The sequence below is a fragment of the Giraffa tippelskirchi genome, chromosome 8 (assembly GCF_054371585.1).
Source record: "Giraffa tippelskirchi isolate mGirTip1 chromosome 8, T2T-mGirTip1v1.2.pri, whole genome shotgun sequence".
NCBI lineage: Eukaryota > Metazoa > Chordata > Mammalia > Artiodactyla > Giraffidae > Giraffa > Giraffa tippelskirchi.
The window spans coordinates 110,473,518-110,501,032 of NC_137282.1; the positions used below are offsets into that span (position 1 = coordinate 110,473,518).

A 27,515-nucleotide genomic window follows, 5' to 3' on the forward strand; every position below is an offset into this window, starting at 1 on the left:
GATTAAAATAGGATGGGAGGGGGGAGTCAAGGATAATATCCTCTACCATACTCATTAAAGTCTTGATTGCTAAATTCTATTAGGAATAAATACCTTATAAAACTGGTGCAAATTGCTGAAGAAATTATTGTGTTTTTTCTTGCACAGGTAATGGAACTTAATCGATCTGAGACTTTATGTCATGAAAATTCATTCTTCATCAATGAAGCTTTAGTGCAAATGTCACTTAACCCTTTGAACAAACCGACACCACCAGATATCCATCAGGATGCCGCTTACCCCCCAGGCATATCTCATTCTGATTTGGCGAGGACTAGTGAAAATCAAGTAGACCTCAAGACGGACGTTTCTCAACCCTCAGATGTCAACCATGAACTGTGGATAGCGGCTGGGGCCTGTCATCAGATACCCCCTCTCCACCAAAGCAGCAAGGATTCTTGTAAAAATGGTAATTAATACTTTATACATCATCTGTGTAGTTTCCACAAGAAGCTGTTTCTCTGAGTGGTTGGCTCTTCTTTAGAGCAGATCGAAGTGGGCCCTAGAATGGGAATAAATTGGTGCTGCTGAGCTGGAGTTTGCGGCATACACTTTTCTTTGGGGAAATCTGGGGTCCATCGCTTTTGAGAATTGAGACAAGCTAGAGCATGGGTGGAGGGCTTAGAGGATGTCACTGAAATGTGAGAAGCAGACAGGGTTATCATATCTGTGGGTTCAGTGATAACTTTCCCCTGAAAAGTGAAGCAACTTGATATTTATTCTTCACTGTAGACCTGACCACATCCTGATACACATACTTGTTGACTCTCAGAAATAAAAGATGTGGACAGGGTTTGTGGTAGGGCTTTATTTTCTCTTGGGACAATTTCCTACAACTTCAGTAAAGTCTTCTGTACTGATGTTAAACACCCCAAATGAAACCGTTAACATCATCTGTCATTTTTTTTTTTTAAGGTGTTGTGTCTCCTTAAGTACCTCGTAATAACACAATTTGCTAATCCCATTGAAACATTTGTCACATATAAATGAAAGGCAGCTTGAGTTACCAGCTCCATGTGAATACAAATGATTTAAATCTGTGTCTATTATAAATTGTTTTCTGTGGGATATGAGGTAGGGAATGAGAAGAACTTGAAACCTCTCTACCGAAAAACAGATGGCATGCAATAGAATAAACAAATGGCTGGCCACATGGATGGGAAATAAATCACCGACAGCAAAATGTTTCAGAAACATGAAGCAAGCAGTGGTACAGGGACCTTCAGATTTGGACAGAGATTGGTTTCCATGCTTCATAGATGTGCTTAGCTTGTCTGGAGGATAATTTGTCAGCAACAAAAAGGTTTGAATGCATCTACCTTCTCCGAATTAGGGAGTGATAATTCTGACACTGTCTGAAAGTAGGTCTATTACTAACCCAACTTATGTTAATTCTTCACAGTGGATAATTCTTTACACTATTCGGTCACTGCTGTAACATTTCTTGTCAACATATAAGAGAATGAAGTAGTTCTTTATCATTTCAAATATTCTTTAAATAAAAAAAAAAATGGAATAGTGAATTGAGATCTAAGATACGGGCCGAATGTAGAAAATGTAAGCCCTTGAATATACTGTCTTGCAGCCCTATTACTGTAGAGACCATGTGCAGAATGCCTTCTCCTGGTACATATTGCTTTGCTGTGTGCATTCATTAAGTTGCTATTTGCAGTGCTTTCTGTCTTGTCAGTGTGGTTTTGCATGCTAGCTTTGGGATAATTCAGAAACTCAGTTTGAGTTAAACCACATTCTGCTTTTGTTTGAAATAAGTATTCCTACTTTTTCTGTATCTCCCATCTTTTTCTGTTGAGTTGTGCTTTAAAGTAGAAAGCTTTTAAACATTTGGCTGCCTGCTTGCAGGAGATAGAACATGTACTAAGGAAATAAACAGTGATTATATACAAAACCCAGTGTCTCCACATGTAAGGAATTAAATATAGCCGAGGAAAATGCTGAGAAAACGTGCTTCTGCTTCAGATACTGTGTCCAGTATAGGCCAGGGGCACTCAGGACACTGATAGCAGAGAGCAAAATCAACTCTGGCCTTCCTCTCTCGGGAGCATCCTGGTGTGTGCAGGAAGGATTAGATCAGAAATGCAGTGTGGGCTGTTAAGCATTCGAGTTTTGCAACTAGTCAAAAAAAACTCTTATTTATGTTGGTTTACTTAAGCATGATAAGCAGTTTCTGGAGGAGAGAGAATAAAGTCAGAGATTAGGAGGAGGTGATAGGCAAGTGGAATGAAAATTGGATAGATACTCTTAAGAGGGTTGTCAGGGCCAGATAAAATTGTTCGAGCCATTCCAGAGCTTTCACGGTTCTCAGAATCGAAAGTAGCTCAAAATAAGCTGCTGATGGTGGTCTTCACTAGACTTTTTCTGGGCTTTCCTCGTATGCCTTTGGAGGGGGGCAGGAAGGGGGAAGCGGGGTGAGGGGGAAGCTGGAAGAAATCAGTCCAGGCTGTGCTGGTGGAGAGGGGCCAGTCCATGTGCTAGGATCGAGGACAGTGCTATGTCAGCGTCCCCTGCTTTCACATTTTGCTGCTCTATCTTGGGGTGAGTGGCCATCAGGGATCACTGCTCTCACTAACAGAATTTGCCTCTCGTGTTCTTGGCTGGTGCTTTTGTTAAATGTGTATTTAACTGTGGTTTGATTTCATCAGTGGGCTGTTTTCAGGCAGCTCCCTAAAGAATCATTTGCTCTTTTGTCTGGTCTTGTGTTGGGTGCCTGAGAGCAGCTCAGATCAGGGGAAATGTGAATTTAGGAAACAGTAAACCTGGTGGAAAAAAATTGGGTGTAAATAAGATTCCTGAGCGTGTTTAGCTGTCGCTCAGATTGGCATTTTCATTTTGGTTGTTCAAGCCGATCTCATCAGACATTTTACTGTGCTTTTTGTGTTCTGGTGTCACTGATGTTTCAGTATCTTCATCATCACCACTGCCACTGATGGTTACAGGACACTTAACCAAATCTCAAGCACTGTGCTAAGGTTTTATGTGGAGAAATTAATTTAGTACTAGCAACCATCCACTGAGATGATTCTGTTATTGTCTCCATTTGAGGAGGGAAACGGAGGCACAGAGAGGTTCAGTGACTTGTCCAAGGCCAATAGCTAGTAAATAGCAGAGCCGGAGATGAACTGGGAAGACTGGTTAAAGCCCATGCACTGAGCTGTTACATTGTATGTTGCTAATTTCTGGAGTGCTGTTTTAAATTCTCCTTTTAAAAGAAGTTGGAGTAGAACTAGAATAAATCCTGTTGTAATGTCTTGGCAGGATATTAATGTTGAAGGCCTAGTTCTTTGTGGTTGTCGTTGCTTTAGTTCTTTCCTTCTTTTTTCAATAGTACCATTTGGAAAATACTTCTAAATCATTTGGACTGTGGTGGTCAATGAGTTCTGAGGATTTTCAGATTTCATAAATACTCTTTAGCTTCACATTTTTCCCTATCAGACACATTTTCTTAAGGATCATTTGTGTCTCCAGTGTTCCCTAACAATAGCCTTGGGTTACTTGTAAACATTTTTTAAGGTAATACTTGATAAAGAACGTTACTTTCCAGTTTTGGAAGTTGTGTCATGAACAAAATTCTTGATGTTTGAACATTAAATTCAAAATGGTATTTGATTTTATTTATAGTGGAAGAGATGCTTGGTTTATGAACTTAATCTGCATTCTTCTGAGGGACACTAGCCAAGACTCCAGAAAATTTGAATTTCTTTAAACAATGTAGTCCCTGTAGGACAATTGCTATATAAATGGCCCCATGAAATGCTCAACTGTATTACTCTTCTTAAAAGCAAAAAATCAGCAAAACCTACCTTCTTTCTGTGCCTTTTTTTCTCACTCAGTTTTAGAATTCCAAAACTATTTACTCAGAGTCTCTGTTAGTTTATATTTGTTGTTGTTTAATCACCAAGTTGTTCCCACTCTTTGCAACCCAATGGACTGTAGCCCACCAGGCTCCTCTCTCCATGAGATTTCCCAAGCAAGAATACTGGAGTGGGTTGCCATTTCCTCCTCCAGGGGCTCTTCCTGACCCAGGGATCAAACCCACGTCTCCTGCAGCACCTGCATTGGCAGGCAGATTCTTTACCACTGAGCCACCTGGGAAGCCCATAGTTTATATTTGCCTTTTCCATTAATCAACAGAGAAAACATGGTATGATAATTAATCTGAAATATTCTTAGTCTCCCCTTTCAGTTATATTTTTATCTGTACCTCAGTGTTTGCAGGTTACCTAAAAATTCCTTTTCAGCAGATCATAATTTTTCCATAATGTATATGATAAAATTTAAATTGAGAACCAGATTTCATGCATTAGTCACATAGTTGACATTGGAAAAAGAATAACTTTATTAAGTTTGAATTCCAGAAGAGTGTTTCCCTTTACTGCATGTTAGAATTTAGTGCCCATCAAAATATTTTCAGATTCAAAGCATTGTATTCAGAATATTTCATCTTGGCAGTGTTGTCATATTTTTTTAAACACAGCTGTGTTAAACTTTCAGTGACTTTGTTTTTTACATATGGAAATATAAGAGAAAATTTCCAAATAAAAGCTATGCTCTAGTTAGCATTTAATAGTCTTTAAGAAGTGAGTAGGTGATAATTTCTAACATTTAAAAAATATTCTATAATTCAGAAATGGGTACCTTATTGGTACCTTATTTGTGTATTCTGTGTGAAAAGAAGCTTTTGCCAAAGACCTACAGGCAATTTCCCATAAGCGTGAACCTGGCATTAGATAGTAGAAACTTCAGTGACAAAGACATATTTGAAAAGGTGGATGTATTAGTTTGCTAGAGCTGACATAATAAAATACCACAGATTGGGTAGCTCAAACAGAAGTTTCTCTTGTACGTTGTCTTTTTTCCCTTGTTGCTTTTAATATTTTTGTCTTTGTCTTTAATTTTTGTCAGTTTGATTACTGTGTGTCTTGATGTGTTCCTCCTTGGGTTTATCCTGCCTGGAACTCCCTGTGCTTCCTGGACTTGGTTGACTCTTTCTTTCCCATGTTGGGGAAGTTTTCAGCTATTATCTCTTCAAATATTTTCTTGGGCACTTTCTCTCTCTCTTCTTCTGGGACACCTATAATGTGAATGTTGGTGTGTTTACTGTTGTCCCACAGGTCTCTTATGCTAGCTTCATCCCATAAGGTTTTCAGCTGATTTCTCAACAGAAACTCTTACAAGCCAGAAGGAAATAGCAAGATATATTCCAAGTGATGAAAAGGAAGAACCGTCAACCAAGAATACTCTACCCAGCAAGACTCTCAGTAAGATTTGTTAGGGAAATCAAAAGCTTTCCAGACAAGCAAAAGTTAAGAGAATTCAGCACCACTCAACCATTTTTACAAAAAAATGCTAAAGGAACTTCTCTAGGCAGGAAACACAAGTGAAGAGTAGCTCCTACTTGCTGCAATTGGAGAAAGCCTGCCAGTAGCAGCAAAGACCAGGAGAGCCAAAATAAATACATAAATAAATACATTTAAAAAGTGCTTCATGTGGCTGGATGGTAGAGCCAGCCTCTCTTATCCCATCCTGTCTGGAAACAGATGTCTTCTATTCATTTTTTTTATTATTATATTAGTATTTTCTTTTTGAATTTCATTTTGGAATTTTATTTCTCTTGCTGTTTCTCCAAGTTCTTTAGTCCTGTCTTCTGCAATATGCAGTCTGTTATTAGTCTCATCCAGTTAGTTTTCATTTCAGATATTACAGTTTTTGTCTCTATAAGTTCAACTTTTATTTTTGAAAACCATATTCCATATCTTAACCTAAATTTTCAATCTCTCTCTAGCTTCTTGAGCATATAAAAATAGAATATGTAAAATTAAAAAAAAAACAAAAACCAAAGAGATGTTTCTTTCCTTGCACTTCCGGAGGCTGCAAGTCCAAGATCAAGGTGTTGGCAGGATTTGTTTTTCCAAGACCTCTCTTGGCTTATAGAGGGTTGTCTTCTCCCTGCGTTCACATAGTCTTCCCTCTGTGAAAATCTGTGTTCAAATTTCATCTTAAAGGACATCAGCCAAGTTGGATCAGGGCATACATTAGTGACCTCACTCATTTATTTCTTTGAAGGCTCTATCTTCAAATGCATTTTGAGGCATTGGGAGTTAGGACTTCAATATCTGAATTTGTGGAGGGGGACACAATTCTGCCTTTAACACAGGATAAGTTATTATTTTCTCTTTGCTATTTTTAGGTGCATGAAAGCTTTAATTTAAAAAAATAGGCTAAAGTTGAATTGTAATTTAACTACAGTATGAACTTTAAAAAAAAAAAACTTCGTTAGAGAAATTTTTAGAAATGCAAAACAATAAAATTGTGATAAATATCTATATTCTTTATAGATATAGGTGTCTGTTATCAAGCCTCTGTCAACACAGTGAAGGTGAAAGTGTTGCTCAGTCATGTCTGACTCTTTGGTACCCCATGGACTGTAGCCCACCAGACTCCTCTGCCCATGGGATTCTCCAGGAAAGAATAACTGGAGTGGGTTGCCATTTCCTTCAACACAGAAATTAGGGCAAAAGATGTCTATAGATTCATTAGGATATTTTTCCAAACCTAGACCTTAATTAAACAGCTTTGGGGATTTTGAACTCTCTCTATTGATTGGGAGAGAATATCAGATGCCTTTATTTTGAATTGCTTAAATAAAACCAAATCTGAAGGGTTGAGAATATTCGTATGGCATGAAATTATTATCCAGCTATATCTATGGAAGTTCGTAGAGGTCAAAACTGGGAAGTTATTGATCAGTCCTTTATCTTTTTTTCTAGAATCTTGGCTATCACTTTGGTTAACATTTTAAGGGAAACCATAATACTGCTTGCTCTCGGTCATCCACATCATGACAAGAGTATAAACAGCTGGGCTCAAAGGCTTAATTTTAATCTTTCTCACTGATGGGTGGAGGTGATTGACTTTCACCTTCTGTGGATTTTGTACCAGGAAAGGGAAACATGCCATTTGCTTACAGAGAGCCTGGTGAGCCACGGGTGCTGGCTGCCAACTTCCTGATTGCATAGTTCTCTGGGGGCAGGTTGGCTGCGTGAGCCATCTGGGCCAGGGCCATCCCGCCGTAGTGCACAGAGCCCAGCACATGGCAGGGGAGCGAAACCAGCAAGTGGGTGGGTTCCCAGGCAGCCAGCCAGCCGCGGGACTGTCTGTTCTTCCCCGCTGAGGTTCCAGGGTGGTTTGAACAAGCTGCTGAAGTGGGAGCCTACTCTTTGTGAAGGATTCCAGGGGTTAGGCCTGACCTTGGGTCATCCTTAGCTGAAATAAAAGAACACCCCACATACATCTACATACATACATATATGTGCAGACACAAGTTTGTGGTCTATGGCTTGCATATTTGACCTCCATAGTACAGTGTGGCTTTATTCTCAAAGTGATTAAGGGTTGGGTTTGGAAGGAAAGTTTGTAACCAGTTTTGTACCAAACCAGCCTGCAGGATAAGGCATACTCCTGTCTGTCTCTGTGACTCCTGGGACAGTGATCCAAACTGGGCAGAGAAAGCATCACACTTTTCACAAATCCCGATCTGGGGACTGTCTACTCCCTCATCACTATCCATCCAACCATGAAAATTCCATTTTTAGGGCTTACTTAAAATGTTGGGTGTTCCACTAAGGACTGATGTTTTGTGTTTACCTAAGAAAAATGTGACCATCTGGTTCAGTGTTGGTGGCAGACTTTGCCTTACAGGACCACATAGTGAATGCTTGGGCCTTGTCAGACCATTGGTCTTTGTTGCATATAGTCAACTCTGCCTCTGTAGCTCAAAATCAGTCATAGAAAATATATTAAGAATGAGATAAACTGTGTTCTAGTAAAACTTTATTTGTAAAAATAGATGGTCTAACTTGTTTTTTCATTTTCACTTAAATTGAGGAGGTTATATTCCTCCTGGCTTGAAATTAGTAATGTAATCTTATATGGCATTCAAAAACACAGCTGAATTCATGATCTCATATGTCCTTTACAAAAAACCTTGTGTGTTGGTGGTTGCTGTCTCTGTTTTTTCAAAGACAACTTTTCTTTTTCACTTTCTATTCATTCAGTCACTGTGAGCAGATGGATTTAGAAAAATGGGGTTGAGTGTGCTGGATGGAATTAAAGCCAATGGACTGAAACCCAGAGAGACTTTCCCCTCAACTCCAACTCCCTAAATCCTGTTATGGTGTTGTGGAGGGCCCCCTTCTAACTATGAGGCTCATGAGAAGTGCGATGCCATGGGTGGGATTGGCTGCTAGAACCATGGTTACTGTAACTGGCTGGGTACCTCAGTTTCTGCGAGAGAGCAATAAAACAGAGAACTGCATTCCTCTGCTCAGACATTCTGATTTGGTCAGACTTGGATTGGCCTGCAAATCTGTGTTTCTAATGTTCTTCTTAGGTGGTTCCGAAGCAGCCATCCTGTTAGCTTTCCCTGCACTGCCAACCTCAGTGCTGGGCTTGATGTTAAAGAACCCCAGTTCAGATGCTAACTCAGGCTCCTACGCCTGCTGGGTGATTCCTAAGCCTTAATTCCTCATCTGTACAAAAGAGAAGAAGGGTTAGCAGAACTTTAAAAAAAAGTGCCAAGTATGTACTGGGTCCAGTGAACTTTGGCTTTATCCCCACCTGGCAGAAAGAATTCACTGTAATTGTAGTTCAGAGGTGGCTGCTAATAGAAATGAAAGTGTCTCTTGGCGGCTCAGATGTAAAGGATTTGCTTGCAATATAGGAGACCTGGGTTCAATCCCTGGATCAGGAAGATCCCCTGGAAGAAGGGAATGGCTACCGACTACAGTTCTTAACTGCAGAATTCCATGGACAGAGGAGCCTGGCAGGCTACAGTCCACGGGGTCACCAAGAGTCGGACACAGCTGAGCAACTAACACTTTTACTTTCCTGAATGACAGTAGGAAACCAGTAGTTTCAAATACAATTTTTTTAAAAATGTAAGTTGGGGAATTTTTTTACTCAGAATGGAAATATAATAGGATATAAAGGGTTAGCGCTGCTTCCATATTGGCCTAAGAAGAAGTGTTTGTTAGTTTATTACCAAAACGGTCTTAGGGAAAAAGAACATTCTGTTTCCCTTTGTTCCTCTCTGTAGAGAAAGAAGTTACATCAGTTAACCATGTTTTCAAAACCAAATGTAAGAGAGATTTTGGTAACAAGACTGAACATCTCAATTTGGGATATAGAGCTTCCATATCTACAGAACACCCAACCCTCATTGGCTGCATTATATAAATGGTTGCATTACATCAATATACCCCCAGGAGAACTTCTAGTAATAATTGAGTTCCCTGAATAGGCTTTCCTCCCAGAAAGAAAATGTTAAGAATGCCCAATAGGAATATTATGGTTTAAATCATTTTTCCCTTTAAATTTAACAATTGTGTTCTGGTTTATGGCCTTAATTTCTTTTTGAGTTCAGTTATCCTGAATTGATTTGTTGTTGTTAGTCCTGGATAAACTGAGAAAAATCAGGACTCAGAATCACCAGGAAGCACCCCTTGTTAGCACTTCTCATAACTTGAATTAATAACATGTGTAATCATTTATGTAAGGACTGCCTGCCCCTGTAGAATAAGTTTGAAGGGAGTGGGGAACTCCATGTATCTCCTTTGTTAATTGCTCCATCATAGGCACCAAGCACAGTGTTTGGCATATAATGAACATTTGATAAATGTTTATGACATGAATGAAGGAGTCAAGATCCACACTCTTTAGCAGAAATGAAAGCAACATTTGTCTTGACTGAGGCATTGAGAGATGTTGAGGAAAGACAGCAGATGTGTGAGGTGTGATGGTAGTTAATACAGACGGACTAGACAAGTGCTTCAGGATAGCTACCTGGATTGAGTGAGTTTGAAAACTTTTGTCAGATATGTGTATGTAAGATGGCATTCTTAAAATGATAACTATACGATTGCTTGCATTAAAAACTTTTCTGGATGCTAAGTAGCAGACTTTAACAAATACCAACTCCGGGACATGGTGAAGGACAGCGAAGCCTGGCTAGGTGCAGTCCATGGGGTTGCAAAGATTTGGACACAATTGAGCTACTGAACAACAACTTTTTTTCTTCATTAATGTTGAAATAAATTTGTCTTCGAATGTATAGTCTCACTTTTGAGTTTGATATACGTACTCTTTGTTCAAGTCCAGAGAACATCTTTTATAAGAGTTATTTTTCCTTTTAGAATATTGTACATATAGCCCCAGATGAACATGTGTAGCAAATGAAAGCTCAAAAAGTTAAAACATCTCCATAAATGCCTTAATTTATTCTAAACAAGTGGAACTGAATTCATCCCTGTCATTTTAGAAAGACGGCATGTAGACAATTTAGCATTGAATTGTTATGTCAGTAACAATTAGTCACCTATCTGTTCACTGGGGTATTTCTTTTTAACCATGAAGTAACTCCAACACCAGTAAATTAAACATGGGCTGCGAGCTCAACATCAATGAAACATTTTCTTAAACCTTTTTTCTTCTGCTAAATCCTGTTTAAGAGCCCAGTATATCTCCCCAGGTAAAACAATTAGTATTTGTTTCGTTAAGTACACTCCAGTGAGTGTAAGTGAACCAGTTTCCCTAGCACCACCTTCGGCTCGTCAGCCTTAAAATATCGCCTGAAAGATCACATATTTATTATAGCAATCTTAAAATTAAATGTGGTCGCAGCTTAAGAAATACATCCATTTGCTTTGCCCCAGACAGACTGCTGGAAAGGCACCTATGTGTTCTCAGCTAGTCAGCTTCCAGAAACAGCTGGCTGAGGGGGCGAAGTCTTGTCCTGTTGTCTTGCTCAGACTTTGAGCCAGATGATAAATAAGCCGAGGGCTGGGTTTTAATCTGTGGAGATGCTGATTTGCCATGGTAAATCACTGTAGGGTTTATTTAGAGGAGGGGCTGGGGTACCCGTTCTTATTCTAAGGGAGATATTAATTCAATTTAGTTTGAAATGTTAATGCTTGGTTTGAAGGCTTACCTAAGGAAAACTGTGGTCTTGCAGAGGTTCCCAGTTCTGCAGGATAGGACTCTGAGCCTTTTTGCTAAATAATTTCACAGTGAGACTGTGAAAATTTAATTATTTTCATGGTGACTCTTCCATAGCTCTCTTTTCCATGGTTCTCTTTGTGCAAATTCCATTATACACTACACCTTTTTCTTCCTGAAACATAACATGCTGAATGTTTGGATTAAATACAGAATATTTGTATCATCTGCCAGAAAATACAGGAGACTCTACTACTCAGGTGAATTGAGGTCCTTTTGTAAGGACTGGTGCTGTTGCTGTAAGGCATTGGAAGAAGCATTTACAAGCAAAACATTGGCAGAGCTTTAATTTTATTTAATGACGTGCTTCCTACCAGTGATCTTGGCACCCTGTGCAGTGATTTGCAATCAGTTAATCACACAGAATGTTGTAACACAGCAATAAAGGCCTTGCGCTCTAAGAGTCTCATAAATCCACTAGCAACAAAAAAGAGGAACTGCGTGCTCAAAGCCCTCTCCATGCAAAATTCCAAATCAGGAGGTGATTTTAATGCTCTGTTTTCTAACACGTTCTCAGAAGCCTCAGTACTCTCTTGTAGGTTCTGAATTTTGGTTGCTATTTCTCAAAGACAGTTTGGGCTGCCAGTTTAGGAGTCTATAAGGGTTCAGTTTAGACACCAGTCATTTAGATGGGTGGGATTCTTTTTTTCTGTTTTTCAATAGAACAAAACACAATTATTGCAGGACAATTGCTCTACAATATTGGTTCTTCTGGATTGCTGGGAGCAAACCATGGCTTTGGTTATTTTCCCTGAATTCTAGGTAATCATGCTCAATTGCAGTAGGTCATATTTTTCAGAGTATTTTAGAGGATGATTCAGAAAGGAAGCATGTTTCCATCCTGGGGATACACTGACATTTGCTAGAGGCAGATGGCAGAAGATGGGATGGTGAGATATTAGAAGTCAAGGAGAAAGAGACTTCACATGCTTGGCTTTGCCAAAAACTTCTGGAATCTGGGTGTTTAGGATCTTAGGCTTGTATGCTTGTCATTTCAGACACACCCTTGCAGTTGTGCTATGCTGAATCTTTCTTATTTAAGCATAGTAAATATGGAGCCATTAAATATTCTTAAAATTATATAAGCCTAAACTCTTGGATGGATGTAGGTTGTGTTTTCTTGACTTGTTTCCATATGGCTTTGTTTTGGGGATGTTCTTATAACAAGAATATAGAATGTGTAATTCTTAATATATATTCCATCTGATTAAAATGGGACCTTCTTTTAAGAAGCTAAAGCCTTTTAGAGCTATATCACTTCCAGTGAGTACATTCAACTTCTGACTCTTGATGAATTTATTCCTACCAAAAAAAGTCATCCTACTTTTGATTACTTGTAAATGTATCCAGATTGCCATGATAGATTATACACAAAGCAGAGCTCATCTTGTATTTTTAGGTGCTTGATGCTTCTGTTTAGCATGAGCTCTAAAATATACCCACAAAGTTTTGCATGTGCAGACTACTTTTCACTGGCACATAAATTGGAAGGAGAAAGCATACAGATCTTTGGGCCAAAATGTGATGGTCTGTTAGTCAGTATATAGTCATGAGGCCCTATCCTGCATCTGGGCTCCAGTGTGAGTTAAGTACAGTCACATATTGTTGTGTCCCCGAGGATTGTGAACTGAATCTCATCCCTCTTGAAAGGAGAATGCAGCAGGACTGCAAGGGAGAAGGCGTGTTTGGCTGCCTTTTAGGGTGCTCCACTCAACTACCGGCAAAGATTTTTTCTTTTTTAATTTAGTTATTTTATGTTGAACAAGCATCCCGAGGTAAAGCATTGTGAAAGATCAGATACTGCATTTGTCTTTAATGAGCTCCCTGTGCTCTGAGCTGGGTATGGACATGGGAGAAAAGCTTAAATCTTAACTGTGTAAGTGAAGTACTGGGAAAAATGTTAAAATGATCCCACTCAAAGAAGTTAGCGTTGCTCCTAATAAGACTATGGAAGAGTTTTCGCACATACTACTGCCAGAGAGATAAACTATTTCATCTTCAAATTAAAATATTTCCATATTTCCTCTTCAGATAAGAGATAGCGATATTAATACATAGACATGGTGGATAGTTTTTAGAGATGATTATTTTGTTTTTTTGTTTTTTTTAGATTATTGGCTAACTTTGAGAATGTGTTCAAGAAAATTTCAGAAAATGTATTTCATGAAGGGCTTAATTAAATGACTGATGTAAACTGGACCCAGAAAAAAAATGCTAGCAATATCATTTTTGACCAGAATGATCAAAATGAGACATACGTTCACGTCAGGAGAGTAGGTAATGTGTAATTGTCTGTCATTCAGAGATAAAAAGATAAAGAATCTCCTTCTCCCACTTCCTAAACCAAGTTTCAGCAAAAACTAGACTAAAATGATCCTTTTCCAATGTGAGGAACTTAAGGTACATTTTTTGGTACTTCACTGTTCACTGTTAAATGAGGGATTTGAATGACTGAATAAATGAATAATTAACAAGTGAATACATGAAGGAATAAACTTGATTAATGTTGAACGATGGAGATGACTGAGTGGCAGAGTGGTGAAGATAGCAGGCCTGGGTTAGGTTCCAGCTCTGTCATTTAGCGCCCGTGAAAACCTAAGCAAGTGTTTGAACTTGGTCTGTCTCAGTGTCCTCATCTGTTAAATTGGACTTCTGATACTATCTGCTTTGTGGGAGGATTTTATAAGACCAAACACATAGAATTCTGAGCACTTTGGAAGTTCTCAGTAGAGACAAGTTATTTTCAGTAGACATAGTTACTGCCACAGTTACTCTTTTACCTTGTGTTAAAAAAAGGATAAATCATTAGGAAGATTGATCAGTCATTTCAGCCACTAGGTTGCTTCCAAAATAGCTGCTCTGGGGACCTGAAGGACATATTATATCTCATTTGAGTCTTATCTAAACAGACACTTCTCAAAAAATGTTCCATAGAAAGTTCCCATAATCAAATGATACTGGGAAATGGTGGTTTGGAGACTAAACAACTTCTTCAAAACTTTCATTGTGCTCATGTGTACTGTGAATCTCCAAAAGTGGCACTTCCCAAACCTATTTAACCACAACATCCTCTTCTCCAGCCCAGAATCTTTCAGGGCTACTATTTCTTAAAATATACTAGGAAAAAAAAAACAAAACAAAAACAAACAGTGATGTAAGTGGGTGTTGAAATAAACTCAATGTACATAGCACACCCTTCATTTTTTCTCCCGTAGGAACAATTGAAATCCAAACAACATATCCCAACATGATTTACCACGTGGGCTGTCTTTTGAATACCAAATTCAGCACAATGAATATAAGATGTAGCTTTGTTTAGCCCCGAGGCAAGCATTTGGGCCTGTGGATAAGGGCTTGTGTCCAGTACTTAGGTCTTTTTTGGGTCACCTTTCTTGGACTTATTCAAACATACCATGTGCTGAAATTAGTCATCGCTGATGAAGCACAGGAGGTTCTGTGTTTGGGCCTGAAGGCCTGATCTGACTCTGATCTCTCAGTCTCATCACATGCTGCTTTGCCCTTCCTCTCTGTGGTCCAGCCATAGGAAGTTCCTCCACTTATGTGAAAGGCCCCCCTGGTTTTGTATATCTATTTCCTCTGTCAGAAATATCCTCTCTTCCACCCTTCATTCCCAGCCTGGTAAACTCTTGTTCATCTTTCAACACCCAGCTCCAGGGTGCCTTTTTTCCAAATGTCTATCCAGACCTTCCCAATCTGGGTTAGGAACGCTCCTTGTGATTCTGTCGTGTCCAGTAGATCCTTGTGTTACTTTCCACCATATTGTGTCACTTGTTTTCCCTCTGGACTCTAAGTTGCTGAATATTGTTTGAGACATTTACTTACATCAAATGCTCTGATATTAACTCTATTATTCATTTTTTTGGAAATAATTGCAAGGCATAGAATACCACCATCTTTCTAGAAAGCTCCCTTATTCTTCTTACCAACCAACCCTCCCTCCCAGAAGCAGCTACTCATCTGCTTTCCATCAAACACAGGTTAACTTTCCTTATTCTAGAATGAAATGGAATCAAGTACTATGTACCTTTATGTGTCTAGGTTTTTTTTTTTTGCTCAACATACTGTTTTTGAGATGCATCCATGCTTGTATGAATCTATAGTTGGTTCCTTTTTATTACTGAGGAATCTTGCTTAGATGATTTTATCACAATTACTTATCCAGTCTTCTGTGGATGGATACCTGGCTTATTTCTAGTTTTTGGCACTTATGAATAAAGCTGCTGTAAATAGTCTTGTACAAGGCTTTTTGTGAATTATGTTTTCATTTCTCTTGGGTAAATAAATCAGAGTAGAATTCCTCCTAGAATAGGCACCTATTTAGCTCTTAAGAAACTGAAACAGTTTTCAAAGTGATTGAATGGACTATAAACTTCTCCGGTGCTGAGACAAAGTCTTGTTCAACTTGGTTTCCCTGGTGTCGGACCCAGTGCAGGGCACAGATTAGGCGCTCAGTGTTGACTGAAAAGTGAATGGACAAGAAGCTCAAAACAGTTTCCTGCCTGGCACACCCTCTACTAACGGAAGAAGAAAATTAATGCCTTGTCCATCAGAGGGATGGAAACTGGCTAAGTGTGGGCTTATTCCAAGCAGACAAAAAATGGGGATAACAGCTCCCTTTTGACCCTGCTGTAGACCTACATGTGCAGATGAAGCCACGTGTATCTATGGACACGGGACCATGGAAGGATCCCGATCACCAGCAGCTGCCCAAATTCCCTCCCAAAGTTAAAACTCCCAGCTCTCCCATTCAAAACCTTTCACAACCTACTCTTCCAACCCACCCCACCCCTTCGATTTACCTGCACAAACTCATAATTCCACCAGACCAAACAGCCCTCTCTCTCTCTTTAATAGCATCCAGCATTTCCTTTGCAATAGGGGAGAGCTCTGCCTGGAATACCTCCACCTGAGGCCACCCCTGCCTCTTGACATTCTCGCCAGCGAGGCCCAGTTCCAGTTCTGTCTTTGTTCTGAAGCCTGTCCTGGCCACACTCCTGAGAGTGCTCTCTTTGGAAGGTCTCTGAGGTGGTGTTTGCCTGTGGAGAGGGTTCATTAGCCTCTCTGGTAGTTCTCTGTGTGGTAATAGGCTTTCCGAGGGCACTGTGCTCAGTGGCCCTTACTGGTCTGGAAGGAGCTGGGGCCATTGGTCACTGCATCGCTGAGGCTACTTGCTCTTTGCTGTTGGTGGCTGATTCCACTGAAGAGAAGTTAAATTATATGTTGATTCTGTGGCTCCTTCTTTGAAAGAGTTTGCAGAAGAAAGAGCGCTGTCTAAAAGGAGAGGATAGAGTGTACACTTGGGAATTTGTGTCACCTGGTAGATAATTAGGGCTTCCCAGGTGGCACTAGTGGTATAGAATCCGCCTGCCAATGCAGGAGACACGGGTTCTATCCCTGGGTCCGGAAGATACCTGGGCGTAGGAAATGGCAAGCCATTTCAGTATAAAAGGAAATTAGTTTCTTAGGCTCCAGTGTGAGTCACAGGTCACATGTCGGGAAGCACAAATATTAACATCTGGAATAGCTCCATGTGATATTTGTATGCATAAGATAATATATAAAATCATCTCCTCTAGGAAGAGATGGCTCCAAGGAGTAAAGTGGTTTTATCTAGTGATGTATCTTCGCATTTGATTCCTGTTTTAGTAAAGTCCTGATTTTTGCCTCTTTTTTTTTGCCTGCCTTTGCCTGCAGACTATCTACTTCTCTAATGGTACGATTTCTAAAACTATTTAATTTCCAGAAATATAATATAGTAGTCTTTGCTCAGATTGCAAACATTAAATATGAAAAGAATGCTAAGTGTGAAAATTTACATTGAACAAAACATTTCCTATATATTATGAGGTACTTTTAAAATTATAATCATTTTGAGTGACATAAATTCAAGGCTGCAGTTGGAAAAGATATTTCAGGGTTTGGTTTCTCAGCAAATGTTTCAAACAGATAAGAATTATGAAGTGTTTTTAAATTTTAAAAAGAAAAAATATTTTATGTTGCTCTGAAAACTGTAAATACCAATTTCTTAGAACACAAAATGGCATGTAAGTTCTTTGACATCACATAATTTTGTAGTTGAGCAAGAGAAAAATACACTCATTTGCATATCTTTAAAGAATTGGGTGCCATTTTTTAAAAGTCTGGTAATAATAATTATTAAGAACTAAGTAGAACTAATTAGCTTGGGTGTGTTTGCTCTAACTGCTTGCCTTCTGGTTTAAAGAAGAACACTGGATCTTGTTTGCTTAAGAATTTTCATAGCTGCTTTTCCCGCTACTAAACCAGTAAGAAGTAAATGCAGCTTTAAAATTCCTAGGTTGATTTCCTGCATTAATCACCTGGCAGAGAAATGAATTCAGTCTTCTTTTAGCAAAATGAGAGGCATAAGTCTTTCAATGTGAGTAGGGTCCTGAAGCAGTTTCCAATTTTGTTGCCATGGTACTTAGGAGTTCCTGGTCTCTCCATCCTTAAGAGGAATTCAGTGCCATGAAAATACTGCCCTGTCCTTGTAGCTGGAGACCTACATGTTGTTTAATTCAGCACAGTCTTAAAAAGCTGTCCCTACTCTTAACACGGACTCTGAGGTTGGGACGTTTTAATTTGTTTTGAAATTTGAGATTGACATATTTCTTGTCTACCTGAATGTATGGATGATTTCAAACATGTACAAAATTAAGCAGAGGAGTATAACAACCACTCATGTACCATCACCTGACTTCAAAAAATTGGAAACATATGGCCAGTCATGTTTTATCTAGATTCCTACCCACCAACCTCACCCTCCAACCATACACACCTTGTACTATTTTGAAGCAAATTCTAAAAATCATCTGTAAACATTTACTGATACATAGCATTTCAGTATATATCTCTAAAAGATAAGGCTCTCTTTTTTTTAAAGTGTTATCACACCTGGGAAAAATTATCCAAAATTCCATAACATCAACATACAGTCTGTTTAAATTTCCAATTGTTTTATAAATGTAGTGCGTGTGCCCTTTTTCCCCGCTTGTTTTTTGGACTCAGTATGCAAATAAAGACCACGTGTTGCAATTGGTTGCTGTGTATTTTAATGCACTTTTTAACCTAAAAGTTTTAATTATGAAAACTTCAAACTTAAAGTACAGAAAAAATGTATCAGGCATGCATTTAACAAATGTCAACCTTACACTATATTTGCTTCAGACATCTCTTTGCTCTGCCCCACATTTTTGAAAGAAATGCTAGATATGAAATCCCTTCCCCTTATCTTTTTTTTTCTCTTCAGCATTGACCAATATCCTGAAATTGGTATATATCATTTACACAGTATGTTTTTATGCCAGAAACATATATATGTATCCATAAATGTATATCTTTTGCTTTGTTTTAACAAAAAATATATTGTTTATTGTGTATGTAGATATCCATAAACATGTCATATTTTTGTTAAAATAAAACAAAAAATGATATGTTATTTATATATATTCATAAACATGTATCTTTATTTTGTTTTAGCAAAGCAAAAATATGATATATTGTTTATTGTCTATGGATACATATATATGTAATAGAAAACAAAAATATATATATTGTTTATGGATACATATATATGTAGTGATGGTATAAAAAGAGTCTGTCCTCCATCCTCACTCTCTTCCCTCATGTATATGTGTATGTATGTCTATTTATAACTTACTTTTTTTTACTCAGTGCATATTCATACAGGTAGCACAAAGAGTTAATTTTAAAATGTTGTATGCTCCCTGATGTTGGGAAAGATTGAAGGCAGGAGGAGAAGGGGGCGACAGACAATGAGATGGTTAGATGGAATCACCAACTCAATGGACATGAGTTTGGGTGAACTCTGGGAGTTGGTGATGGACAGGGAGGCCTAGCGTGCTGCGGCTCATGGGGTCACAAAGAGTTGGACACGACTGAGTGACTGAACTGAACTGATGCTATCCCATTATGTGGATAAACACCCACATACGCATTACCCTGTGCTTTTGTGTTCAGTTGCTCAGTTGTATCTGACTCTGCGTCCCCATGGACTGCAGCCCACCAGGCTCCCCTGTCCATGGAATTTTCCAGACTAGAATACTGGAGTGGGTTGCCATTTTCTACTCCAGAGGATCTTCTGGGAAGCCCTATTCATTACCCACCTAATGAGCAATTAGGATATTTCCAATTTTTTAAAATTACAAATGATTCCCAGTAAACATCCTTAGATGCATGTCTCCTGGTGCACATGAGTGAGAGTTTATTTAGATTATGAACACCTATAAGTGGTAGGGATGTCTTTGATTTTGCTGGGTGTCATTGATTTCTCTCTAAAATTGTATGTAGTATAACTCTCAGCAGCAATATACGAGAGGGCCAGTTTCTCCAGATTTTCCCCAACACTAAGTATTGTTAGGCTTCTAAATATTGGCTGATACCATGGGTATAGAATGGGTATCCCCTTTCTTGGGTTTTCCAGGTAGCAATGGTGGTAAATGGTAACCCACCTGCCAATGCAGGAAACCTAGGAGAAGCAGGTTGAAAGAATACTAGAAGGTTGTCATGCCATCCTCCAGGGGATCTTCCTGACCCAGGGGTCAAACCCACATCTCCTGTGGTTCCTGCATTGCAGGGAGATTCTTTACCACTGAGCCACCCAAGAAGCCAGTAATTTTGATCAGTGGTTCTCAAAGTGTGATTTGGGGTATCTTAGTATTTTATAGGTCTGCTGAAATGGATTATCATAAACTTCAGTTCAGTTCATTGCTCAGTCCTGTCCAACTCTTTGCGACCCCATGGACTGCTGCATGCCAGGCCTCCCTGTCCGTCACCAGCTCCCGGCGTTTACTCAAACTCATGTTCATTGAGTTGATGATGCTATCCAACCATCTCATGCTTTATCATCCCTTCTCCTCCCACCTTCAATCTTTCCCAGCATCAGGGTCTTTTCAAATGAGTCAACTCTTTGCATGAGGTGGCCAAAGTATTGTAGTTTCAGCTTCAACATCAGTCCTTCCAATGAATATTCAGGACTGATTTCCTTTAGAATGGACTGGCTGGATCTCCTTGCAGTCCAAGGGTCTCTCAAGAGTCTTCTCCAACACCACAGTTCAAAAGCATCAATTCTTCGTCACTCAGCTTTCCTTATAGTCCAACTCTCACATCCATACATGACTACTGGAAAAACCATAGCCTTGACTAGATGGACCTTTGTTGACAAAGTAATGACTCTGCTTTGTAATATGCTGTCTAGGTTGGTCATAACTTTTCTTCCAAGGAGTAAGTGTCTTTTAATTTCATGGCTGCAGTCACCATCTGCAGTGGTTTTGGAGCCCCCAAAATAAAGTCATTCACTGTTTCCACTGTTTCCCCATCTATTTACCATGAAGTGATGGGACCGGATGCCATGATCTTAGTTTTCTGAATGTTGAGTTTTAAGCCAGCTTTTTCATTTTCCTCTTTCACTTTCATCAAGAGGCTCTTTAGTTCTTCTTCGCTTTCTGCCATATGTGTGGTGTCATCTGCATATCTGAGGTTATTGGTATTTCTCCTGGCAATCTTAATTCCAGCTTGTGCTTCATCCAGCCCAGTGTTTCTCATGACGTACTCTGCATATAAGTTAAATAAGCAGGGTGACATACAGCCTTGACGTACTCCTTTCCCAATTTGGGACCGGTCTGTCGTTCCATTTCCAGTTCTAACCGTTGCTTCCTGACCTGCATACAGATTTCACAAGAGGCAGGTCAGGTGGTCTGGTATTCCCATCTCTTTAAGAATTTTCCACAGTTTATTGTGATCCACACAGTCAAAGGCTTTGGCATAGTCAATAAAGATGAAGTAGATGTTTTTCTGGAACTCTCTTGCTTTTTTGATGATCCACCGGATGTTGGCAATTTGATCTCTGGTTCCTTTGCCTTTCCTAAAACCAGCTTGAACATCTGGAAGTTCATGGTTCATGTACTGTTGAAGCCTGGCTTGGAGAACTTTGAGCATTACTGTACTAGTGCGTGAGATGAGTGAAATTGTGTGGTAGTTGGAGCATTCTTTGGCATTGCCTTTCTTAGAGATTGGAATGAAAACTGACCTGTTCCAGTCTTGTGGCCACTGCTGAGTTTTCCAAATTTGCTGGCATATTGAGTGCAGCACTTTCACAGCATCATCTTTTAGGATTTGAAATAGCTCAACTGGAATTCCATCACCTCCACTAGCTTTGTTCGTAGTGATGCTTCCTAAGGCCCACTTGACTTCGCATTCAAGGATGTCTGGCTCTAGGTGAGTGATCATACCACTGTGATTATCTGGGTCATGAAGATCTTTTTTATATAGTTCTTCTGTGTATTCTTGCCACCTCTTCTTAATATCTTCTGCTTCTGTTAGGTCCATACCATTTCTGTCCTTTATTGAGCCCATCTATGCATTAAATACTCCCTTGGTATCTCTGATTTTCTTGAAGAGATCTCTAGTCTTTTCAGTTCTATTGTTTTCATCTATTTCTTTGCACTGATCACTGAGGAAGGCCTTCTTATCTCTCCTTGCTGTTCTTTGGAACTCTGCATTCAAATGGGTATATCTTTCGTTTTCTCCTTTGCTTTTTGCTTCTCTTCTTTTCACAGCTATTTGTAAGGCCTCCTCAGACAGCCATTTTGCTTTTTTGCATTTCTTTTTCTTGGGGATGGTCTTGATCCTCGTCTCCTGGACAATGTCATGAACCTTTGTCCATAGTTCTTCAGGCACTCTGTCTATCAGATCTAATCCCTTGAATCTATTTGTCACTTCCACTGTATAGTCAAAAGGGATTTGATTTAGGTCATACCTGAATGGTCTAGCTGTTTTTGCTACTTTCTTCAATTTAAGTCTGAATTTGGCAATAAGGAGTTCATGATCTGAGCCACAGTCAGTTCCGGGTCCTGTTTTTGCTGACTGTATAGAGCTTCTCCATCTATATAAACTGGTGACTTAAAACAACAGAAATTCCTTATCTCCCGGTTCCAGAGGCTAGAGGATCAAGATCAATATGTAGGCAGGACCATGCTCTCTCTGAAGGCACCAGGGAAGGATCTGTTCCTCCCCTCTCTAAGTGTGCGGTGTTGCTGCCAGTCACAGGCCGTCCTTGGCTTTGCAGACACATCGCTCCAGGCTCTGCCTCTCTTGTCACGTGGCCTTCTCCCCTGTGTCTCTGTCTCTCTTCTCCTTTTCTTACAAGGACACCAGTCACACTGGGCTCGTGATGCACCCTGTTCCACTACAACCTCATTTTAACTCCTTACATTTGAAATGACCCTATTTCCAAATAAGGTCCTATTCAGAGGTTCTGGAAAGGGCATGGATTTGCGGGGAGAGGGGGAGTTGGTGGGGAACACTAACTCATTATTCCTAGAAATCAGTTATAGATGGAGACTGCTGGGCCCCACCCAAGACCTCCTCAATCAGAAGCTCCAGGGGAGGGCTCCACTGAGCTATTTTTAACAAGGCCTCCAGGTGGGTCTGATGCTTGGACGTTTTGAGAGGTGCTGATTTTGATACAACTTGAGGCATTTTCTCGACTTCCCCATTGGCTCAGCAGTAAGGAATCTATTTGCAATACACGAGACGGGGATTCGATCCCTGGGTTGGGAAGATCCCCTGGAGGAGGGCATGGCAACCCACTCCAGTATTCTTGCCTGGAGAATCCCATGGACAAGAGGAGCCTGGTGGGCTACAGTCCGTAGGGTTGCAAAGAGTTGCAAAGACTCAAGCGACTTAGGTGTGCCCACAACTCCTTTCTTTCAATTTCTACTTCCCTAATTACCAGTGAAACTTAGCACCTTGTTTATATTTATGTTTCTGCCTCTGAAGTGCCTGATCATAAAGTTTTTTTCTAACAACAGGTATTGGAATTTCAAAAGACCCCAATCTTAATTATATAGACACATTAATTCTTTTTGAATAGACTCAATGTATTTTGTTCTTTAAGAAGTAGTTGTCAGAGAAATCATAAATATAATTATATGTGGACACTTAAGACTGGAAAAGGACATTTGTGAGATGTGAGCTTTTTCAGATGGAGAAAAATCACCTGTTTGAGCAGAAGCTACCAAAAATAATATTATTGACTGTTCTACCCTACTGAGACTTTCACCATCTGCCTTATTTTTTCATTTGCTCACTTTTTTTTCTACCTCCAGGGTTCCTATACTTCTCTCAATAACCCATCAATATTATTTTACACACATTCAACACATTCCAAAATCTGTCAGGTTCATCTTCCCTCCTGGAAATTCCCCTTCCAGAATCCTCTGTCCTCTTGATCTAATAAACCCTGTTGCCCTCCCAGCCAGCAATATATTGATAGCTGTCACTTGGGACATCTCTTCACATCTCTCCTCTGTTGGATTCTATTGCTCTTATTCCCATCCTTTCTCTTTTATGGCATATTAAGACACACCTTTATTTGATGGAGCATATTTCCAAGTCTTTCTTAGAAAAGGTTTAATAATGAAAACAAATTGTTTCCACATTAGTTGAAATGTCTTTTTTTTCATTGTAGTTTCAGTTTCACTCTTGTTTTAATGGTAAATACCTATTCTTTTGCTGATATCTGTTACTAAGTGATAATTCACTTACCATCACATGAAATGAACCAACTAAATAAAAGCATAAAATGTATCTTTCATTTCATTTATTTATTTTTGCTACTTTTACACTTGGTTTTTATAATATATCTGGGCTTAGAATTCTAGATCAAAATCATTTTCCTTCAGAATTCTGAAGGATTTGATTCTTCCACTTCTCAGCATTGCTGTTGAAAAATCTAATGCCTTTCTGATTTCTAATCTTTTATTTGTAACCCGTTTATGCTTTGGGAGTCTCTAGAATGATCACTTTATTCATTCCTGGATGAATTTTACAATATGCCTTAGTGTAGTCTTTTATTAAAATCATTTTTACTGGTTACTCATTAGGTTCTTTCAGTCAAGAAATATACTGTTATTTTCTTTGAATCTCTGACATTTTCTTCTTTAAAAAACTGGGCTAGTCTTCAGCTTTATCTTATTGGAACTCTTTCTGGTTATAAATTAAGTCTCTTAGAGCCTCTGATTTTTCTGTTTTGTTTTTTTCCATTCATTTCCATTTCTTCATGTTCTTGTTATACTTCCTGGGAGATTTTCTTGCCCTTAACCTCCTAATATTTCAATGATTTAAAAAAAAAAATTCAGCTAGCAAATTTTTAATTTCTAGGAGTTTTTTCTTGTTCTGTTATAGGTCCTTTTTATGGAAACTTACTTGGTGGCTGAAATATTTTTAAAATACATTTTTAAAGATTGTTTATTATGGTGTTTGGATGCTTTCTTGTGTTGAGCTTCTTGTGTTCCTGAGTTGTGTTTTGTTTTCAAGTTAGGTTTGCCTCTGTTTTAGGCTCTCTTTTCCATATTCCATAGCATAGCTACCATTTTGGGTTGGTGTGAAGTTTTGAATTGCGTTGAATGTTTGACTCAAAGTCAAATAATGTTAGTGGCTTAAAGAGAGAAGTTCTATTATGCAATTCTATCTTGATTACATTTTCAACTTGATTCCTACTGAGAAGACGAGGATTAGAATAAATGAAATTGTAAGGTATTTTCTAAATATAAGAATTCCAAATTGGTGATTCCCACAAATCTAATTAAGAGTAGACAGAATTTTTGTATAAGGTATTCACTAATTCATTAATTCATTTGACAATATATATTGAATCTACTATCATTGGGAACTGAAATTAACTTTGATATTGTTGGACTAGATGTACAACTTTTAGTTCCTATTTCTTAAAAAATATTGCTTTTTAATTTTTAACTCTTAAAAGTTTAAAAAATTTTTAATTTAGCTTTTTAATTTTTAGAAGGCTAAAGAATAGGAATCCAAGTTCCAAATGAACCTTATCAATTATTGCCATGGACAAATGGACCAAGGATATAAAATGAAATCTTTTCTGAATTATATTTCACTAGGAGATGTTAGATTTTCTAGACAGGAGTGAAGACCATATCCAAATCTGTATTATTTTTTATAGGGAGCTGTTAAATGAACCTCATCTATTTTATGGAACACGTACATAGAAATTATTTATCTTTCTAAATAGATATAAACCCCTACACAGCACTTGCCAATGACTTCTCATACAGTTGTAATAAAATTGATCTATACATATTTCACATCCAGAAGAGACATCTAATTTATTGCCATAGTATTCTGTTTATATCAGATATACGAAGCTATGCTATTGGAATAACAGAGACCCCTTTATAATCCAAGTATATGGGCTTCCCTGATGGCTTAGCCAGTAAAGAATCTGCCTGCAATACAGGAGACCTGGGTTTGATCACTGAGTCGGGAAGATCCCCTGGAGAAGGGAATGGCTACCCACTCCAATATTCTTGCCTAGAGAATTCCATGGACAGAGGAGCCTGGTGGGCTGCAGTCCATGGGGCGGCAAAGAGTCAAGACATGATTGAGCAACTAACATTTTCATGAAAGACTATAGACTTAAAAAAAAATTGATCATGAAACAAATACAAAAGTTGAGAGAATCATTGAATGAATTAATAATTACCGACAGCCAGTCTGGTTCATTGATGACCTTTTCTCTGTCCTCTCATATTAGGTTATCTTAAGCAAATCCAGGACTTCCTATCATTTCATCTAAAAATACTTCAATATCTTTCTCCAGAAGAGATAGACTCTTTTTTTCTCTCTCTTTTTAATGTCACTGCAGTATCATTATTACACCTTAAAAAATTTAACATTTTTTACTTAAAACCATACTCTGAGTACTTGAATTTCTCTGATTGTCTCAATTTTTTCCCTTTGTTTGAATTGGGATCCAAATAATTGCATATATGGCATCTGGTTTGTATATCTTTCAAGTCTCTTTTAATCTAAAGTTCCCTCACCTTTAAAAAAAAAATCTTACAATTTATTGGAAAGACTGGGTTGTTGTTTGCTGAAAAGACTTTTTTTCTGAAAAAGTTGTATTTTCTGAAGAACTTTCTGTGTTCTGGATTTTGCTGACTGCATCCCTGTGATGTCACTTAACATAATCTTCTGTCTCTATATTTCCTGTATGTAAACTGGTAGTTGGGAACAGATATTTGATATTTGACTAGATACAATCTTTATTTTTTGACATGAAAAAAATCTTCATAGATGGAGTTGTCTACTTCCTATATTGTATATGTTGAATATTTCCTCTTGCATCCTATTAGGAGGCTTGCTATATCTGTTTTTCTGATTAAGATTGACGCATGTCAAGCTGGTGCTGCCAGCTTGATCCATCCATTAAAACATTCCCCATCAGCTCTTTCCCAAATGCTTTTAGGAACTGTTGATGATGATTGAGTCCTCAAACAGACATTATATACAGGGCTCAGAGTTCCTGAATTTGAAAAATCTCACCTCTTTCCAGCTTCCCACCCCTGATTTATCTTGGCGTGTTGGTCATTTATTGTCTTTTCCTTTCTTAGTCTATAATAGACGTATTATTCTCTAGTACACTATTCCCCCAAGTGTACTGCACAGAACACAGCACTGTGGAGGACACTGTGAGAAAAATCTCCCTGGGTTCGGGGCCTGCCACATGCAGTTTTTCCCTCTCAGAAATTTAGAATACAGGTGAGCCTGTTGAAGTTCTGAGGAACCTGTCAGTAAAGAAACTTGATTAACCCCGAGTTTCATTGACTTGCTTGATCACTATGTTCTTTTATCAGTAATACCTATTCGTATCCTGATCAGAGAAACACACCTCGAAATGCCTCTCAAAGAAGAGGGGAAGGTGGAGGCACTTGTCCCATCCTCCTGTGAGGCTTTCTGATGTTAAGGTCATGACTCAGTAACACGGGCACCCTTCTAGGCTAAGAGCAAACCAAAGCTCACACAGAGAACTGACATACCATAATGCATCTTGTGTTACCACAGTTGTATCTTCATTACATTGATTGCTTCAGTTGCTGTGCTTCTTGTTAGTGTTATCTACATAACCAACTTAGATAATTCCCAATATGTTAATTACCAGTAAGAAAATAAAGACCAACTCTTAACAGTCACAACTTAAAATTTTTTCAGTTTGCTTTCTTACATTACAGATTTACACATATACACACACACATTCATGTACACACACTCCCCTCCCAGAGCACATTTCAGTTATTTTATTTCAGATGCAGTATTGGTATATCAGGAGTAATAAAGGGACTCATAGTACTCATTGGGTCTTTGCCTTCAGATATCAACTCCAGATTGGTTTTTATGCCAGATGCCTACATGCTGTTTGTGGCTCGCTATGGGAAATGCAGTTGAGCAAAATTAGTGAGAGAGACCGATTTTCTTCCACTCTGAGGACACCTTGAGTTTTGCACAATAAGTGTTTTCCATTAGAAGGAAAATGCTGT

The 27,515-nt window shown here is 38.7% G+C and overlaps 1 protein-coding gene across 6 annotated transcripts in view; it reads left to right on the plus strand.

Annotated features, from left to right (window-relative positions):
- The window catches only part of ARHGEF28 (Rho guanine nucleotide exchange factor 28), a 322,957-nt gene that overhangs the window by 287,657 nt on the left and 7,785 nt on the right, over positions 1–27,515 (plus strand). For all 6 annotated transcript variants that reach the window (XM_081520859.1, XM_081520861.1, XM_081520862.1 and 3 more), the window contains one exon: positions 148–448. In XM_081520859.1, the coding sequence (XP_081376985.1) occupies positions 148–448 (301 nt within the window). The remainder of the gene's footprint in view (positions 1–147; positions 449–27,515) is intronic.